Below are 15,176 nucleotides of genomic sequence, written 5' to 3'. Positions count from 1 at the left end.
CGGACAGTAATTGTCGCAGACACTTCTTAATATTAGCTTCATTTGTTGCACATGCTCAAGATGGGTGCAGACTTCACGGACTTTTCACTCAGACCTGAGCAAAGGCAGGAAGGGAGTTAGTGTGAGACATTAAGAATGTGCCACTTCACAGTAACTGCCACAGGCAGAAACTCAGGGAGCTGGGGTGGAAGCTTAGTGCTACAACAAACAGTTGCCCGTGCCACGTGCTAGTGAGGTGAGGAATAGGGAGAGAGAGGAGTTGAACATGTGGCGACAGGGATGGCAGAGGGAGGGAGGGTTTTGGATTCCTGGATGATTGGGGCACATTCAGGGCTAGGTGGGAACTCTACAAACAGAATGGTTGATACCTGACCAAGAGGGGTATCAATATCCTGGGTGGGGGGAAGAATTTGTTAATGCTCTTCAGGAGGGTTTTAACTAATTCATAGAACATTACAGCACAGTGCAGGACCTTCAGTCCTCAATGTTGCTCCGGTCTGAGGAACCAAACTCAATGCCCTCTATCCTACACTATTCCATTTTCATCCATACGTTTATCCAATGACCACTTAAATGCCCTTAAATGGTCATTGAATAAACATATGGATGAAAATGGAACTATAATTGAGGTTCCCATCCCCCTGTTGAATTACTTTAAAACCTCCCAAAGAGCATTAGCAAATATGCTCCCCCCAGGACATTGGTACCCCTCTGGATCATGTGTAGACTACCCCGTTTTGAGGTCTCACCTACTCCAGTACGAACCCCAATTATCCAGGTATCCGAAATCCTCCCTCCTACACCATCCCGGTGATTCACTTTGGAAGGAGCAATGGGAACAAAGAGTACTGGGCTACTGGTAAGATTCTTGGTAGAGTGGGTGAGCAGAGACATCTCAGTGTCCATGAAAGTTGCCACCCAGGGTGATAAGGTTGTTAAGAAGGCAAATGGTCTGTTAGCTTTTATTGGTAGAGGGATTGAGTTTCGAAGTCCTGTTGCAGCACTTGCGTACAGTTCTAGTCACCGTATTGTAGGAAGGATATGGAAGCTCTGGAAAGGGTTCAGAGGGGATTTACTGGGATGTTGCCTGGTATGGAGGGAAGGTCTTTTGAGGAAAGACTGAGGGACCTGAGGCTGTTTTCATTAGAGAGAAGAAGGTGACTTAATAAAGAGCTGTAGGATAATTAGAGGTTTAGGTAGAATGGACAGTGAGAGACTTTTTCCTTGGATGGTGATGGCCAGCATGAGGGGACATAGCTTTAAATTGAGGACAGATGTCAGAGGTAGTTTCTTTACTCAGAGTAGTAGGGGTATGGAACGCACTGCCTACAACAGTAGTAGACTCACCAACTTTAAGGGCATTTAAATGGTCATTAGTAAACATATGGATGATAATGGAATAGTGTAGGATTGGTACGCAAAATCAAGAGCCGAAGGGCCTGTACTATGCTGGAATGTTCTATGTTCTAGTTGATGAGGGGAGGTTCAGCTCAGAACTACAGCTTTCTCTATTAGTGGCTAGTTAGTAATATTTTACAATGCTTCACAATGCTGTCAGCAAGGGAGAAACTGAACATAAACACACCACCGTGCAGCAGCAGCTACCTTCTCTGTTGGTTCTGCTGGTTTCCCATTGCTGGTGCATTCTAGGTCTTGCTCGCTACTACCCTGGACAATCCTCAGGAGCTCCCTGGACAGCTCACAGTGCCCACTAACTGCAGGGTGCTGTCGTTCCTTTGGGCTCTTGCACCACACGCCCAGGTCAGATGCCTCACTGGGCACACCACCCAGACTGACAGTCAGAGGATTCACTGCTTCGCCCTCACACCTCCCTTTCCTTACAGCAGAGAGACTGTCAGCCATGTTGAGCGGACTTGAACCTGGAGGTGGTGTTGGTGAGGTTAATGCAGGGGAGAAATCATAATAACTAAAGGTGGGAGATGGTGTAAATTGAACGGGTTCCTCACTGAAGGCATTGCTAAATGTGACGCTCCTCCCAGACTGCCATGATCGAGGTGGTGGCAAAGGTGACTTATTACTGTAGGGTGTAGATTCGGCAGATTCTTTTGACGGAGGAGGGCTGACCGTTAGCAAAGGGCTGCTTGCCAGTGAGGTGCTAAGGTAGTTCCCATCAGAGTAGAAGCCTTCAGGGAGAGGAGGCAACGGAGGAGTCACAAGAGGAGTGTGGCTCGGGGAGATTCCCATCGTCAGCGTGATCCAGTCAGAAGTCACAGCTTGCATATCTGGAGTGAGCACTCTGCGACAGTGAGGTGGAGCAGGAGGAGGAGATGGTATGGGGCGAGCAGAAAACTTAAAACAGAAGAGAAAAAGGAAGAGGTGAACAAATGGAGAAAGTGAGGCACAGCGAGAGAGAGCTTTAAACAGCTAAAACAGGCAAAGGTAGCAGGATATGAAAAAATAAGGCAAGCTGATCGTAATTTGAACATTTAAAAAAGGATGAGAAATGGAATATTGCACATTTTAAAAAAATGTAAATAGGACTGCCCATCCAGCATTAGAGGAGTGTCACTTAATCACACTTATGCTAATCTCATTAATCAAACAGAATCTTTGCCCTCTCCTGGCTTTCTAAACTACCCTCTTGTCCCAAAACGTGTTCCCACTGCTGAGAGCTCCCCAATACTTACCCTAGGCTCTCATTCTTCATGTCTCAGAGCATTACCAGACTGTTTGACTGTGACGGCCATTGGATCTGTGTCCCACCACATCCACAGGAACACCCTGCAGTCTCCAGTACAAACCCTAGGCAATAATCACTCCCCCCCACCCCACCTTGCCTTCCTCACAGAGAGACAGGAGGGCTGATCCTTGGTCAGTTACTTACTCAGGGAATGCTTTGAGGATATTCATTTTCCTTGATATGGAATATACAATTCAGGTGCTGTGAAGCAGGGTATTGTGCGTTGAATCTTCTCCCCTGCCTCCCCTCCCCACCCCACCCACGCTGCTGGGTTAGGGGTGAGGGTAAGAGATCCAGCAGCCAACTTACATTAGCCAAGGTAAATACAGCATTGCTACTAAAGTGCCCCTCAGCCTCTCAATGACCTCCGTAACCCCCCCAAAAAAAGACCTGTAAAGGAGGATTTGGGAACTGGAGGGTAGAAGGTGAGATTGGTGGGTGGTGACCCTTTGTGGACAGTTAAATTATTTTCAGCATCAAGAAGAGAGACACCCCAAGTATTTGGGATAAGATGTAATACAAACATTGGGCAATAGATGGTGCTCAAAGCTTACTTAGAGAGGGAAATGATACCTGTGGGGAGCTCGTCGAGCTGCGATTGGAAGAATAAGATCCAGGGGGATCAGGGTAATCGATTGCATTCTTTACCCTCGGTCTCTTAATCACATCCACATACGTGACAGGGAAAATGCCCTGGCGGTTGGTGCCTGAGATTTTACCCTCATACCAGTTTTCATCAACTCTTCTTACAAGTGTGATTCGCTCGCCCTGCAGGGGAAGGAAGGAAGGTCAGTCAATCATTGTCTGGAGACACAGAGAACACACAAAAACAGGCCATTCAAACTGCATGTTGGTGCTGGAGCTTAAATATCTTGTAAAAACCTCTTCCATTAACCTCATGTTATCACATCATCACTCTTCCTATTCCTTTGTCTGGATCTCCTTTCAACACTATTCCTCTGACATACATAGGGGTGGCACGGTGGCTCAGTGGTTAGCACTGCTGCCTCACAGCACCAGGGTCCCAGGTTCGATTCCAGCCTCGGGTGACTGTCTGTGTGGAGTTTGCACATTCTCCCTGTGTCTGCGTGGGTTTCCTCCGGGTGCTCCAGCTTCCTCCCACTGTCCAAAGGTGTGCAGGTCAGGTGAATTAGCCATGCTAAATTGTCTGTAGTGCTAGGTGTATTAGTCAAAGGGAAATGGGTCTGGGTGGTTACTCTTCGGAGGGTCGGTGTGGACTGGTTGGGCCGAAGGGCCTGTTTCCACACTGTAGGTAATCTAATCATACCACTCCAGATGACAAGGGAGTTACAGCATGACGATGCATTGCAAACAGTCTAAGATCATTTGAAGTTTAACAGAGATGCAGTGCCCATCTGCAGCAGACTCTATTTATTTCTGGGGAACTGAATACTATGTTTCCTGACAGATTGGGTCAAGTCCTTCTGGAGTATGGTTACAAGAGTAAAAGGCTTTTCCAAACTTCATACATCATTCCAACTCCACTCAAGGTCTCGATGCTGCATTGAGTGGGACATTTTCATTCACTGGTTCGACACTGAAAACCACTTTTACTTTTGGAACTTGATGGGAAATATTCGAGAGGGAAACAGCTGTAAAAAGGTGGGAAAGGAGACTGTAGGTTCAAGTCTCACTTCAGAAAGGGGAGATCTAAATCCAGGCCAACACCAGTGCAGTACCGAGAGAGTGTCACACTATCAAAGGCATCACAGTCTGATGCAGGGTCAACTCTCTCAGGGAGGTAAAGATCCTATGGCACTATTCAGAGAAAGGCAAGAGAACTCTACCCGATACCCTGGCAAATATCTAGCCCTTAATATTTATAAATAGGTTGATTAGCATGTAATAGTTAATGGGAGCTAAGTGCAAATTGGCAACTGTATTTTGCACACAACATTATTATTTATTATTCTTCCATTGGCCATGGGCATTGTTGGAAATGCCAAAATGTGCTGCCCTTCCTCACCTGCATGGCTTGCTCAGCCATTTCAAAGGGCAATTAAGAATACAGTACATTGCTGTGATTATGGCATCACATGAAGGCCAGACCAGGTCAACACAACAGATTCCCTTCCCTTCCCTAAAAGGAAGAGGTATTTGGAAAGGCAAGGACTGATTAGGGATAGTGAACATGGTTTTGTGTGGGGGAAATCATGTCTCACAAACTTGATTGAGTTTTTTGAAGAAATAACAAAGATGATTGATGAGGGCAGAGCAGTAGATGTGATCTATATGGACTTCTGTAAGGCGTTCCATGAGGTTCCCCATGAGAGAGACTGGTTAGAAGGTTAGATCTCATGGAATACAGGGAGAACTAGTCATTTGGATATAGATCGGCTCAAAGGTAGAAGATAGAGGGTAGTGGTGGAGGGTTGTTTTCCAGATTGGAGGCCTGTGACCAGTGGAGTGCCACAAGGATCGGTGCTGGGTCCACTACTTTCATCATGTATATAAATGATTTGGATGTGAGCATAAGAGATACAGTTAGTAAGTTTGCAGATGACACCAAAATTGGAGGGGTGGTGGACAGCGAAGAAGGTTATCTCAGGTTACAACAGGATCTTGACCAGATGGGCCAATGGGCTGAGAAGTGGCAGATGGAGTTTAATTTAGATAAATGCGAGGTGCTGCATTTTGGGAAAGCAAATCTTAGCAGGACTTATACACTTAATGGTAAGGTCCTAGGGAGTGTTGTTGAACAAAGAAACCTTGGATTGCAGGTTCATAGCTCCTTGAAAGTGGAGTCGCAGTTAGATTAGGATAGTGAAGGCAGCATTTGGTATGTTTTCCTTTATTGGTCAGAGTATTGAGTACAGGAGTTGAGAAGTCATGTGCAGCTGTACAGGTCATTGGTTAGGCCACTTTTGGAATACTGCGTCTCCTTCCTATCGGACAGATGTTGTGAAACTTGAAAGGTTCAGAAAAGATTACAAGGATGTTGCAAGGGTTGGTGGATTTGAGCAATAGGGAGAGGTTGAATAGGCTGGGGCTGTTTTCCCTGGAGCGGTGGTTGAAGTTAATAAAATCATGAGGGGTATGGATAGAATAAATAGACAAAGTCTTTTTCCTGGGGTGGAGGAGTCCAGAACTAGAGAGCATAGGTTTAGGGTGAGAGGGGAAAGATATAAAAGAGACCTAAGGGGCAACGTTTTCACACAGAGGGTGGTGCATGTATGGAATGAGCTGCCAGAGGAAGTGGTAGAGGCTGGTATGATTACAACACTTAAAAGGCTGGGTATACGAATAGGAAAGGTTTGGAGGGATATGGGCCAGGTGCTGGCAGGTGGGGCTAGATTGGGTTGGGATATCTGGTCGGCATGGACAAGTTGAACCGAAGTGTCTGTTTCCAGGCTGGTCCATGTGAACCAGATGAGTTTGCACAACAATTGACAACTATCATCATGGTCACCTTTCAGTTCCAAATTTGAAATTTAAACTATACTCGTCACCATGGTGAGGTGTTTGTGCCTGCATTGACTGGTGCAGTGACAGTATCACAGTATTTCCACTGACTGAGTTGCAATTACCTCCCGTTTGTAGTAAACCAAGGCACAGAGTCAGAGACGTACAGCATGGATAGAAACTGTTCGGTCCAACACATCCATGCCAACCACATATCCCAAATTAATCTAGTCCCATTTGCTGGTATTTGGCCCGTATGATGCTAAACCTTTCCTATCCGTGTACCCATGCAGATGCGTTGCAGTGACTTTAAGTGGGACCTATACAGAGCAACCTTGGAGAATCTCCATGGTTAAAGTGTATATCATCTGCAGAATTAACAATGGCACGGTGGCTCAGTGGTTAGCACTGCTGCCTCACAGGACCAGGGAGGCAGGTTCGATTCCAGCCTCGGGCAACTGTCTGTGTGAAGTTTGCACATTCTCCCAGTGTTTGAGTGGGTTTTCTCCGGGTGCTCCGGTTTCCTCCCACAGTCCAAAAGATGTGCAGGTTAGGTGAAGATTAGATTAGATTACTTACGGTGTGGAAACAGGCCCTTCGGCCCAACAAGTCTACACCGACCCGCTGAAGTGCAACCCACCCATACCCTTACCTAACACTACGGGCAATTTAGCTTGGCCAATTCACCTGACTAGCACATCTTTGGAGTGTGGGAGGAAACCGGAGCACCCGGAGGAAACCCACACAGACACGGGGAGAATGTGCAAACTCCTCACAGTCAGTCGCCTGAGGCAGGAATTGAACCCAGGTCTCTGGCGCTGTGAGGCAGCAGTGCTAACCACTGTGCCACCGTGCCGCCCACTAATTGGCCATTCTAAATTGCCCATTGTGTTAGATGCATTAGTCAGAGGGGAATGAATCTGAGTGGGTTACTCTTCGGAGGGTCGATGTGGACTTGTTGGGCAGAAGGGCCTGTTTTCACATTGTGGGAATCTAACCTAATCAGCAATTTGCCAAGTCTCCGCTGACAGCACCTGCCAAACCCACAATCTCTGGAAGAACTATAACAAGTTCCCTCCAAGCCACTGACCATCTTGACTTGCAGCAATATTGCAGTCCTTTCATGATCCTTGATTTTAAAAAAAATCAGAGTAATCTGTGGAACAGCATCATGAATGCACCTTTCCAACCGAGGCTGAGGGAGATGGTTCACCATTATCCTCTCAAGGTCTTAGAATTATAGAATCCCTACAGTGTGAGAGCAGTCCATTTGGCCCATCAGGTCCTACACCGACTCTCCAAATTCCATCTCACCCAGACCCACTCCAGCCCTGTAATGCTATACTTTCCACAGCTAAACTACCTAATGTGCACGAGCGGAACACTACGGAGATGCAGACATGGGAGAATGCGCAAACTCCACAAAGACAAAGACAGTCACCAGAGTGTGGAATCGAACCTGGGTCCCTGACGCTGATGTTGCAGCCGTGCTAACCGCTGATTCACTGTGCCACCCTGCCATCTTGCCAACGATGAGAAGAATGAGTAAAAGATAAAAGAAAAGTTCCAACCAGCCATGGACACCAAAGATTATGTTACTCGTCATTTAGCAGAGATTTACTTCCTCTTTGTCAAGACATGGCAGTGGGAAATGGAATAACATCACACTGTTTCAGTGTTAACTGCTCCCCTGAGGTGGGGATGCTGTTGGGGACACAGTAAATAAAGTGCCTCTTTGTCCTCGAGGCAGGAACTATTTGGCAGATGGAATATAATGTGGGGGGTTGGGGGAATAGGAAGTTATGCACTTTGGCAGGAAAGATAGAGGAGCTTAAATCACTTAAATGAAGAAAGACTGCAAAAAAGCTATGGAACAGAGGGACTGGGGAATCCATGCCCAGAAATCACTAAAAGCGAGCAAACAAGTTCAGTGGGTAATATAAAAGGCAAATGCAGAGTCGGCCTTTATTTCAAAAGGGAATATCAAAATAGTGAAGGTTTGTTAAAATGATACAAGGTATACGTCAGACCACAGTGAGAATGCTTGGTAAGGCAGATGTGGAAAGACTGTTTTCCCTTGTTGGAGAGTCTCCGGCCAGACAGCATTAATTTCAAGACAAGGCTTTAAGACAGAGGATGACAAATTTCTTCTCCCAGAGGGAAATAAATTGTGGAACAACTTGCACAGAGTGCTATTCAGGCTTGTTGGTTAAGTATATTCAAAGCTGAAACAGATAGACTTTTGATCAGGAAAGGATCCAAGGGTAATGGGGAAAATGCGAAAAATTGGAATTGAGGATTATCAAATGAGCCATATCGCATCGAATGGCAAAGCAGATTTGATGGGCAGAATGGCCAATTCTGCTCCTACATCTTATTGTCTTATTAATTGATCAGGTACCAAAAAACGTTCATTCCTCCATCAGCAACACCCCTCCTACTCCGATCAGCCATCCAAACACAACAACTCAAAGGCTTCCAGGAAGCTGGGATGCTGAGTGATTCCTACCTTCCTGAAAGACATCTCCACGTGGGTGTCACCATTGAAGTTGAAACGAGCCACGGCCTCACCGTATTCCAGCACCTGAAGTGGGGGCGCTTTTTTGGGTTGGGCCCTTTCCGTTGGCGGCAGAAGCTGCAGCGAGGAGACCAGAGATCAATACCGGTCAACAGAGCTTCACGCACACTCTCCTAACTCATTGCTGGACGCGCGGCTGCTTTACCTCAATGTACGACCTGGGAAAGATACCAACTCTCCCATGGTGCTCGCCTTCATACCAGTTCTGATCTATCTGTCTATAGATGTAGACGATGTCTCCCTTCTGAAACGGCAGCTCCCTAAGTCCAACAAAGATAACAGTTAGTGCCTCTTAGTATTCATTCACAGAGAGACTAAAGCTTTTCAAGCAGAGATTTCTACAATGAACTGATTTAGACGTGGCACTCCAGTTGCCAATAGTTGACGCTCTCCTTGATGCAGTAGTGAGCTGCAGAGAGCCACATACAGAGGGGATGAAGCCTGGGTGTGACGGTACTCTGGCTTTAAGAGGTGTATTTCATCCTGTATTTTCTTTTAATGAAGAAAGGTTGAGAGAGAGAGATGCTGAGCAGTCTGCTCAGAGCCACTGGAGTAAACAATCAGTGGGGCCTGGAGGTTTTATTTTCAAGGCTGAAACAATAGAAGCAGCTTGAATGGGTGGGATCAATCTCCCCAAGAGCCAGGTTTTTAGTTTTAGATTTTCACTAACGGTTGCTGTGATCTTGAAGCTAGATGTGGAAGCTATTTTTCCTCTCTCGATTACAGCTAAAAGCTGGGGTTCTCTTCCAGCTGCGGGAGTTGCACGTGAGATAATCTTTGTCAATGCCATGTTTATGGAATGTTACTGCATTGGAACAGTTACTGTTTAGTAATAAAGTAATCTATTATTCAGTTAAGTTTTCAAATATAATTAATTATTCCAATTTCTTTTTTTTGTATTTAATTGTAATGTATGAATAAAGTGTGTTCTGCTTCAAGACTGGCAGTCTGACCAATCAAATTACATCTGGAAAGCAATGGCCTGACATTTGCCTTTGAAATAAGGAAACGTTAGGGTCTAGGCTACCTTCTTGACATATTTGAAGAGTGTTTGGTCTGGTCTGGTCCATAACCCTAGTTAATACTGAAAATAACAGGGAAAACACTCAGACTCTCTAGATTTGGATTATCTTTCCTGTGCTTACCCTATGACTAGGGAGTCCTGAACTGGAATCAAAGTCTCAGGATAAGGGATAGACTTTAGGACTGAGGAGGAAGAATTGTTTCGCCCAGAGAGTGTGAGCCTGCAGAATTTTCTGTCATAGGAAGTGGTTGAGGTGAAAATATACAATGTTTTGAAGGAGGCATTAGATATAGTTCTCAGGACTAAAGGAATTAAAGGATAGAAGGAAAATAGTGGGAACAGGGGACTGAGTTAGATGATCAGCTATGATCATATTGAGTGGTGCAACAGGCTCGGAGGGCCAAATGGCCTATGTTTCAATGTTTCTCACCAGCAGCCTAACAAACAACAGAGAAAGAGTCAATTACGCCACTGATCCCAGCTCTACCACATAGATTTTCCCAAAGGTTTTGGCACGATTCTAGTTCCGTCACAGTAATCCAACATCTGATGCCGGACTGGGAATTGGGCTATGAGTTAAGGGCAGTCACATGAAGGGAATCATTCAGGATGGGGCGAGGTTCTGAACGGGGTCCAACAGGAGCTAAACTGTAATCAGGAATGGGCTTTCTGACTAATACCGGTGAGGAACTCCCTCCTGTTTCAGGCAAATGTTAGCACAGAGCTGACGAGATGCCTTTGCTGCACAAGTTACTGATTGCAGCTGCTGGTCTGGACAGGCATGGACAGAGGGGTCGAGTGCTAATCCCGTAGGGGTAAGGTTTGGGTGGGGGTGGGGTAAATGATGGCGATCCAGGGGTGGAAGATTAAAGAGTTTTGGATGTGACAGGAAAATTGAAGCCAACATCTCGGGGGGGGGGGGGGGGGGGGGGGGGGATGTCAATATCAGTTCTAAGAGAGAGACACACACAGAGCGAGAGACACCGATGGGTCACAGAGCAAGAAACAGAGACAGACAGGACACAGAGTGCAAAACAGAGGCAGATGGCGACAGACAGCGAGAGAGAGAGAGAAAGACAGGTTACAGGTGAGGAGGTTAAGACTACAGAATAATTGACATATTGTGGTGCAGGTGGCGATCATTTAGCCCATCATGCCTGCACCATATTAAGGCAGCAGTGCGATGTGGTATGAAACAATACTTCAGACGATATCAATGATCCAGAAATGGGCTGTAGGACCAGAGTCAAGCGGCAATTGGTTACAAGATCTTGTTGCATGGGGTCGGCTTGTGCATAAACAGAGGCTTGCTGAGCTGTAGAAGTCTGGTGTGTTTGGGGAAAGGATGAGTTCAATGGGCTTTTTTTTAAATGGAGTTGGAGAAGAAATAGTATCCTGAACAGGGCAGGGAAAATCTCAACAGCTTCAGATCCTGTGATGTGCAGAAGCAATCAGGATCCGTCCTCTCGACTTGAGGAGTCCTCAGACAGGCAGCGTGTGGGGTTCAGGGCCTCAGCTGAGTGTGGGGCACAGCCTTCAGCACGAGACAGGAGAATGGACCCTGGTTCAAACCCCACAGCAGTGAGATATAAATCACATTCATTAATAAAGTGCATGAATCTCTTCTCTTGGAATTTTGAAATTCACACAGGAAGCAGGGATCCGGACATAAGTCCGGGTCAATCCACAAGGTGAAGCCCCTCTATCAATGACTGCGTGTTTGAGCTTTGAGATTAGAAGATCATGATCGAATTTCTGGTCACTATACAAAGCGACCCATTGAACTTGGCACTCAGACAGCGAGGGAATGGAACATGGAATTCCTGGAATGAGACCTGTGCACGATGAGAGGTGTGGGATCATGTTGCTGGCCTGGGGACACATGCTTGCTTAGCAGTAAGGGCTGCATTTGCCCAGAACCTGAAATATTGCCTTAGCCACTGTAACCAGAAGTTAAACGGTTTAACTCACTTCAGAGACTGCGCCTTGAAGTCAAACTTGGCTCTGGCTGGTGACATCTGTAAAGGGAGGCACGGGATTAACGACACAGCCCACTGCACAGTGCAGCTTTTCATACCCTCAAAGCACAATAGCAGCAGCGCAGACAATAAAACGGTTAGTGGAACGGACGTGCTGAACTCACAAAGCGCGCAGCACAGCACACAACTCAAGCCACATGCTAGCCATGATTCCTGCAATCTGACGCGAGATCCTGGCAACTTGTCAATCAGGTTTATGGCGACCGCGACAAGAGTTACTTAAGGTTCAACCAGAATGTTTCTCACCTGAAAAGGCAAAGCTGCCTTGGGATGTGGATAAAATCCGTCAGCAGAGTTTTGGCTTCGGGTCCAGATTACAGCAGCTTGAATCTACAGTTTTTGCAGCATTTGGGGAAGAGGATTGAGTTCAGAAGTAGGGATGTTTTATTGCAGTTATGCTGGACCTTGGCAAGACCACAGCTGGAGTGCTGTGCTAAGCATTCATCTCCCTACCTAAGAAAGGATAAACTTGCCACTGGGAGAGCAGCAAAGGCTTATACTGGTCTGGCCTATGAGGAGAGATTTGCAAATATAGGCCCAGTCGCATCAGTGTTTAGAAGGATGACAGAAGATTTGATCAAAATGTTTCAAATTCTAACAGGGCTGGACAGACTAGATGCAAGGGGATGTCTTCCCTTGGTGAGTCTTGAACCAGGGGAGACAGTCTCAGGATATGGGGTAGACCATTTAGGATGGTCACCCGACAGCAGTGAATTTGTGGATTGTTCTACCACAGAAGGTTGTGGAGGCCAAGTCGCTGAATACATTTGAGAAAAAGATTGATGCATTTTTAGATTTTAAAGGCATCATGAGGTGTGGGGGAAAAAAAAGCAAGAATATCATACTGAGATAGAGGATCAGCCATGATCCATTTGAGTGATGGAGCAGACCGAAAGGGCCAAAAGCTCTATGCCTGCACCTAGTTTCTAAGGCAGCAAGAATGGACAGCACAGCCTGACCCACCATTCAATAAGATTTTAATTGGTCTTTTCTCTCAACTCCACTCTTCACAACGCCCACTTCCTTACAGTTTAAAACCCCTTCAACCTTAAAAATTGAATACACCCTTAAGAAGTCATGGGGTAATGATAATGTCTCTGGACTGGGAACATGGAAATGGATGCTTTTTTTTCAAGTATTGATTCATGGGGCTTGTTTGCACATCATTAATTGCCCAATAATGGCTTGTTGCCATTTTGTAGGCAATTAAGAGTAACCATATTACTGCAGTACAAATCAGGATTACAGACCGACTGTGTAAGGACAGCATATTTCATTACCTAAAGAGCTTTAGTGAAACAGACAATATTTTTTGAGCAATTGACTATAGTTTTATGGAGACTAGTTTTATATTGTAGGTGTATTAGCTGTCTACATTCCACCAGTGCCTTGGGTGGGGTTTGAACCCATGGCCCCAGAGCATGAGCCTGAAGCTCTGGATGACTCGTCCAATGATGGAAGCACTACACCACCACGTTCCCATGGGGGGAGGTCAAAGGATGAGGTAAGCTGCTCTGTGAGGAGTTGAGGGAAGTGAAGGACTTTGTTGCGAGACTGTCAAAAAATAAATTAAGCTCAATCACTGTCTGCTAGCTTCTTCACAATAGAGGGAAGTGGGCATTCAGTACGTCACACAGTGACAACTTAATGGGCCACCAGCGAGTCAGTGTTGGGGAGAGAAGCAGCCATTGATCCCAAAGGCCTGTGTGTCTCTAACACAGTTGGGTTTTACAAACCAATTCGTTTTTATGGGATCACTGTATCACTGGCTATGCCAGTATTTGTTAATCATTTCCAACTGCCCTGGAGATGGTGGCAAGCTGTGTTCTTGGTCCAGCACTGTGGATCATACACTACGGTGTGGGCAGCACGGTGGCACAGTGGTTAGCACTGCTGCCTCACAGCGCCAGAGACCCGGGTTCAATTCCCGCCTCAGGCGACTGACTGTGTGGAGTTTGCACGTTCTCCCCGTTCTACGTGGGTTTGCTCTGGGTGCTCCGGTTTCCTCCCACAGTCCAAAGATGTGCAGGTTAGGTGAATTGGCCATGCTAAATTGCCTGTAGTGTTAGGTAAGGGGTAAATGTAGGGGTATGGGTGGGTTGCGCTTCGGCGGGTCGGTGTGGACTTGTTGGGCCGAAGGGCCTGTTTCCACACTGTAATCTAATCTACAGGCAACCTTCTGTTGTCAAGGAGGGTATTTCAGAAATTTGACCAAGTAATAATAAAGGAAGCTTTCAATGTTCTTTCATTTTAAAAATCATTTATCAAGTCAACATTTCAAAAATTCTCAATAATGCTACTCAATATTTGTCTATTGGATTATTTTCCCCACAATGCTAACCAGCTTGGCCCTGGCAAGTCTCAGATCCTACTGAGATTCAGCTCCATAAATACTGGCAGTGCCCCTCTCACCATGGCAACCTCCTATGGGAGCATCCATGTGTACAGACCTGCAGCACGATCCTTACCAAGATATTTGACTAACAGGGGCTTCAGAAGTGGGTTCAATCCTCTGATCTATGCATGTCATGCAGGAGTACATCTTGGATGTGCAATTCATGCAAATGTGTACGCCATTGGACATACGTGTGTGTAGATGCAAGTGTTCGTGCACATAAATACATATCATCATCCATGTGCAATCTCTCTTACACACACACACCCACCCACACACACCTGAGGAATGGCCAACAGCAGGCACCCTCCCTAACCCACAGATGAAGCCAACTGCACCATTCCAAGTGTTGACTGTGACCAGGTAACCAGCATAGTCCAGGCAACTTGAGGCTGGTGCTTTCTGCCCTGTAGTATGCTCAGCAGTGGAACCATCAACAGAGGTGATTCCAATCTCCTTTTCAGGAACTCTGATCACTTACTGAGTGGTATTAAGTCATGCATTCCAGAGTATATCAGCTACAGTCTCCACTCCAGTCAGAGGAGAGGCAGAATGAAACAGAATCGAATCCCAACAGCTGCAAAAAATGAGTTGATTCAAGGAATCGGGCAAATCTAACAACATAGTTAATGATTAAAAATGTAGAACCTTAAGTACTTTGCCTGTGTCATTTTCCTGTCAACGTATTCATTCTGCATCTGTTTACAGACCATTCACAATATGGGCATGATCAATTTCACGGGTAGAAATTAATACCTCCCAAATAAATGGAAACTTATGGGGGCAATGCAAATGAAAACAAAGCTGTAGCTTCAAAAGGAAGTGTAAATATTATAATAACATGTTAATAAACATATAAGTGAATGGCAGGAGTGCTGGACTGTGTCTTGAACATAGAAGCAGAATTAAACGTTCCAGGCGTTGGTGAATACTGGTGGCACCATTGTGTGGTTAAGGCAAGGAATATCACACCCAGTGGCAGCAGTCCTTTTGTCCAATGGTCTGAACCAAACAGA

The 15,176-nt window shown here is 45.9% G+C and overlaps 1 protein-coding gene across 44 annotated transcripts in view; it reads right to left on the bottom strand.

The window, feature by feature from the left end:
• LOC140484571 (sorbin and SH3 domain-containing protein 1) overlaps window positions 1-15,176 on the bottom strand; it is a 408,466-nt gene that overhangs the window by 15,350 nt on the left and 377,940 nt on the right. For 40 of the 44 annotated variants that reach the window (XM_072582966.1, XM_072582965.1, XM_072582978.1 and 37 more), the window contains 5 exons: window positions 11,698-11,744; window positions 8,848-8,962; window positions 8,634-8,759; window positions 3,275-3,469; window positions 1,606-2,310 (listed from right to left, as the gene is read on the bottom strand). In XM_072582966.1, coding sequence (XP_072439067.1) covers window positions 1,606-2,310; window positions 3,275-3,469; window positions 8,634-8,759; window positions 8,848-8,962; window positions 11,698-11,744 — 1,188 coding nt within the window. The remainder of the gene's footprint in view (window positions 1-1,605; window positions 2,311-3,274; window positions 3,470-8,633; window positions 8,760-8,847; window positions 8,963-11,697; window positions 11,745-15,176) is intronic. The other 4 variants (XM_072582989.1, XM_072582992.1, XM_072582993.1 and 1 more) reach the window with 1 other exon arrangement.

This window comes from Chiloscyllium punctatum, chromosome 13 (genome assembly GCF_047496795.1).
Source record: "Chiloscyllium punctatum isolate Juve2018m chromosome 13, sChiPun1.3, whole genome shotgun sequence".
Lineage (NCBI taxonomy): Eukaryota > Metazoa > Chordata > Chondrichthyes > Orectolobiformes > Hemiscylliidae > Chiloscyllium > Chiloscyllium punctatum.
Note: the sequence above shows the minus strand (reverse complement) of the source record. Positions and strands in the feature narration are given on the sequence as shown.